The 4,916-nt window shown below is 36.4% G+C and overlaps 1 protein-coding gene across 2 annotated transcripts; it reads left to right on the forward strand.

Annotated features, from left to right (window-relative positions):
- Positions 1-286: 286 nt before the first annotated feature.
- LOC120433165 (ladderlectin-like) lies at positions 287-3,254 on the forward strand. Of its 2 annotated transcripts, none has more exons than XM_039598949.1 (6): positions 287-377; positions 459-526; positions 1,395-1,489; positions 1,594-1,722; positions 2,647-2,755; positions 2,896-3,254. In XM_039598949.1, exons 2-6 carry the CDS (start codon positions 466-468, stop codon positions 2,976-2,978), a joined length of 477 nt encoding a protein of 158 aa, XP_039454883.1. In that variant the 5' UTR covers positions 287-377; positions 459-465; the 3' UTR covers positions 2,979-3,254. The 2 variants fall into 2 exon arrangements, with proteins under 2 accessions (XP_039454883.1, XP_039454894.1); XM_039598960.1 differs by having other exon boundaries at positions 297-377; positions 462-526.
- Positions 3,255-4,916: the final 1,662 nt, after the last annotated feature.

Raw genomic sequence — 4,916 nt, forward strand, 5'->3', positions numbered from 1 at the left:
AAAACACTGTTTTGAATTTTCACAAATATTGACAATACCAATTACAACATGTTTTAAAACCCTGGAACAGAGTTTATTTTTAAACAGTAACTTTTCCTGTAAGTTACAGTAAAGCTTTAGCCATTGTTCCGTGTTTGTACTCTGTGGAACGTCTCTGCTGACCATCAGTGTGTGTCAAATTTGTTAGCATTGACTTGAATTAGCGATGAAGCAATTATTTTTGTGTTGGTTGAGAAAAGTTTTATTTCCTGGTTTTGCAACTATGTAAATGAATAATCGTCCTGTATATAAACACTGGTGTAGCTGTTTAGCATCTGCACTCTGGAAGGCTGAAGCTACTGGCTGTTACAGAAAAGAGTGAAGATCTTCTACAAGAGGTCTGCTACGAACACTCAAATTATCATCTATCCTTTATTTAATGAACTGTCAGTCATTTTAGGTCTTCTGTTTTTCCACAGCAGTACCATGAAGCTGTTGACTGTGTCTGCACTTCTTTGTGCGATGATGGCTATGCACACTGTTGCTGGTGAGTATTGCAGCGTAATATGTATTTTGTAAATAAATAATTGCATTATGAAGAGAAAACATAAAAAAAATTAAATAAATTTTAAAATATTGTTAAATCTAAAATAAAACTGTGTATAATAGAGAAAGAGAGGAACGGGACGAGGGTTTAAAAATTTTTACTTGGATGTAGAAACATCTATTTTAATATTTTAATTTTTTAACAGTTTAACACAAGCCTCTGAATACAAATCACATAGCAGACCAACCTCATATGAGCCAGTTTTCAGTCTTTGCCATCCACAGTCAGAGCTCTTCTCTGTGTTAATATCTCAATGCTTGAATCCAAAGGTGACCATGCTTTTGCCATCGCAGTCCTTGAACTTTGGAAAGACTTGAGATAAGACTTCCGAAAGTTTTATCAATTTTTTTTTGAGTAATTATGCATTTTTATTGGCTGTTTCAATTTTTGAGTGTATTATTATCATTATTATTATTGTTGCTCTTTTATTCATATTTATCTCTACACTGACAGTCTGTGTTTTGCAATTTAATCTCTGTGTCTGCTTCCTACTTACTTTGGTTTAACCTGACTGTTCCGATTCCTGTTTTAATTTACTTCCTTTTCTGAAGATATTTATGTAATAACTGGAATCACATGTTTAATAATTACTAAAAAGCTTTTACTTGCAAGTTTCAAATCATGTACTATTACTGTGAGTCAGAATGCCCAGTACACTGCCAGTCACTTAACTGATGTTTAATTGCCAAGATGTTGCTAGAATTATTTTCTTCTTCCAGTTGTTGTATATGTCATGATAATTAAAAAAAATAAATAAATAAACTATAAGCTGGAAATACACCCCTTACAACTATTTATTCTCCCCCAGCATGGAGTCACGTGGGTTGTCCTTATGGTTGGACTCGGTTCTATCGCCGCTGCTTTCGCTATATTCCAAGGCGCATGAATTGGGCTGCAGCTGAGGTAAACTTTTCTTACTTGTTCTGTCTTCAACACTTGATTAAAATACATGTTAGTCCAGTTGTGACTTTGAGAAACTCTGCTCTGTCTGTCATTCTTCACCAAAGAGAAACTGCCTGTCGATGGGAGCAAACCTTGCATCTGTGCACAGCAGCAGAGAGTACCATCTGATTCAGAGGCTGACTGCCTATCATGGCTACAGAGTAACTTGGATTGGAGGACATGATGCACCCAGGGTACTTTGTTTACCATTACAGTATTTGTCTTTTCTCCTGTCTTCCTCCCCTCGTCCCTAACTGCTCACAGCAGGTGGCCTCCCTGAGCCTGTTTCTGACAAAGGTTTCGTTGTGTTAAAAGGGAGTTTTTGCTCCACAATGTCACCAAGTGCTTGGTCATAGGGGGATTTTTGAGGTTTTCTCTTTATTTGTTTACGTTCTTTATCTAACAATATAAAGCACCTTGAGATAACTGTTGTTGTGATTTGATGCTATATAAATCAAATTGAATAGAAATTACTTCTTTAATAGTCTCTCATATGTCACATATGAGAGGCATAGTACCTATTGGCTTCACTTTTGTAAACTCAGCTTTTAGGGTTTTCAGGTTGGAGTACCTGTTCAGCCAAGGTTTCCAGCAAGTTGAGTGGATCTGAAAATATCATGCCTACAGACTGCATGCAACTAACTGGCCAGTCAATGGCACCATTTGATGAATCATGAGTGACTCAAAACAGTCATTTATGAAACCAGGTAAAGAGGAAAATAGCTGTACAAAAACCAACACTGTGGTTCCTGAGTCTGACAAAAAGCTGAGCAGCAGGTACGCCATCACCTCGACATCCTCCAATGTTGTGTTGTGTTTGTGTTGCGTACAAATGACATCACAGAACTTTTGGCCACATTGCTATAATGACCCCACGTCCCATGAAAATACATCAAAAATATGTGAATGGAGGATCTGACATGGAGATGGGCTGCAGAGACAAATGCAGAAAAAAAAGTCACAAGCAGCTTAAATAATATGCGCTGTTTGAGATTTGCTAGTTGGTCAAATTAAAAGTTATGATGTGTGCTAAAGGTGAGTTGCTCTGAGAACAGTGTGGCTAGCCTTGATATTTTACCCTTCATGAACAAATGCTATGTTCAATTTCTGTCTTGTAGGAGGGTATTTGGTTGTGGAGTGATGGGAGCCGTTTCAACTACAGACACTGGTGCAGAGGAGAGCCTAATAATCATCACAATCAGGATTGTCTGCAGATAAATTATAGCGGTAATTCAGAATACAATAATTACCATGAATGCTCAATATATATGAATAATTTAAGTGATTAAAAAATTGTGTTTGGATAAGTAGGCTTTAAGTTTTTATTTGTGCAGTATTTTACTGATTTTTGATTTTGAATCTTGCAGGTTCCAAGTGTTGGGATGATCAGCACTGTCACGTTCATCTGCCATCGATCTGTGTCAGGAAAATATATAGATGCCGGGGCTGACACTGAAGTATTAAATTCCCATTACAACACAAACACCCTGATATATGATAGTGTTTGTATTCTGCTTGCTGTAGTTTCTTTATTTCATTTTCCATCATTACATTTTTCCTCTCCCTGTAGCACCGAACCTGAAGAACTAAGTAACAAGTCAACTGTCTCATGTCTTTAACAAGAGCAGACTGATTGTGTTACCAAAGGATTGATTTTAGCACTTTTGTCTGCAGAGTAAACATTTTTTTTTCTTTTATGCAGCATTAAAGCTTTCAGCCAAGCATATTTTCTGTGTTACATGTCTTGTGTCTAGGGCTGCACCCACTGGTTGTCCTTCTTGTTCAACACTTCATGGTACAGATTAAAAAAAAGAAAACACACTATTTACCAGCTACTACAGAAATAACAGTACAGATGTTATGTGATGAGCTGTTGCTATTAATTAAATCACTTGCAGAAAGTTTTAGTGCTCTAAATTAACAAACCTACTCTCTGGATTGACTTTTCTTAATCTAGACACAGAGAACAGTCCAAGTTCATATAAGGTCACAGTAAACAGAGAAAGTTTGGGATGTCTTAGAGTCAGAAAACTGTGTGAGCTCTTAACAAACCTGGAACATAAAAATTAGAAAATGTGCAGATATATAAATGAAAACTCTTCTCGTACTGTGACACTGAGAGAGTGAGACAGTGGTAGTAACTTCAAGCCAACTGCACAAGTCCAAGTACGTTACATTAAACTAAAGCTAGTATTCATTTCTTCTTTCAGTTCTTTCACTTGTTTGAATTTAGACAGATTTATCCCCGCACTCTCACATACACTTTTGTTGTTGATGCAACATAAACGTGCATCAACAGGTATGTTATGTGTCTTTGCTATACACTAATACAAAGGTCATTCTGATTTTAACCATAGTAGATACGTATTGCTCATGTTTCACCCTCACTTTCACTTAAATTAATAATTCTGATGTTTCTGATACCTGATTAAACTAGTGTTTATTTTTGTTTTGTTTCAATTTTTTATCATATTTTTTGCCACGCATTTGATAGCCTGTTAAAATCTAAACTGAATGTTTAAATTTAGTAAATTTTGTTCACAATTTTAATAATATGTCTGTTCTGTTAAGACAGAGAACAAAAAGCAACAGGCATTTCCAGAATGTGAAATTGAAAATGTCACATTCTGGAAATGCCTGTTGAGTCATCTCTTTTATGTCTTTGTTGCCTCAGCCACTTACACTCTGGTGTGATGAAATGAAATGTGAGGAGTGCAAATGGAAGAGGAACAAGAAAAGGATTAATGGCGTACCCTGTATATGTTGTGGTCAATGGCTATGGTTAAGTAGAAAACAATGAATGAATGATAATGTGGAAATTAATTAAAATGAAACTACAACAGATGTGTTGGAGCAACAACATAGAGGTTATAACACACGTGAACTGTAAACGGTTTACCAGATTTTTATATTCAATCCTAGAGTAACGGTCTGAATGAAAAAACAAACAAAAATCCATCTATATGGGTTTGTCTGTATTGTTCATCTTCGTCTGGTGTGTGGACAACTAATAGCACTTTGATTATCCTCTTCAGTCTGTAGAAAGACAGAGGCTTCAGTCTTGTTGGAGAATGTTCGTGAGCTTTCTGACACTTCTGCAAGTCATCTTAGAAGACAACAAAGTTCCTTAAGTCAACTTATCTACATGTCAAAACACATGACATTGCATTGCTATGAAGTAATACTGCTTCATGGTAAGAGAAATGTAGTAGGTACAAAGCATTTAGTCACTGCTCAGTGACAAAAATACTTATGAGCTCCAGGAAGTGGTTTAAGGAAGAGGGTGATAGATTGTCTGAAGCAGTTATAACAAGACAATGCTGTTGACCAGACCTCATACCACAGGCTATACCCAGGGGAAGCTACACCAAGTCTGTATGAGTTACCG

This window comes from Oreochromis aureus, linkage group 3 (genome assembly GCF_013358895.1).
Source record: "Oreochromis aureus strain Israel breed Guangdong linkage group 3, ZZ_aureus, whole genome shotgun sequence".
Classification (NCBI taxonomy): domain Eukaryota; kingdom Metazoa; phylum Chordata; class Actinopteri; order Cichliformes; family Cichlidae; genus Oreochromis; species Oreochromis aureus.

Coding starts and splice junctions, on each gene's coding strand:
- LOC120433165 (XM_039598949.1), top strand. CDS start 466: ATGAAGCTGTTGACTGTGTCTGCACTTCTTTGTGCGATGATGGCTATG. Junction 1,490..1,593: donor TGAATTGGGCTGCAGCTGAG/GTAAACTTTTCT, acceptor TCTTCACCAAAG/AGAAACTGCCTGTCGATGGG. Junction 2,756..2,895: donor TCTGCAGATAAATTATAGCG/GTAATTCAGAAT, acceptor TGAATCTTGCAG/GTTCCAAGTGTTGGGATGAT.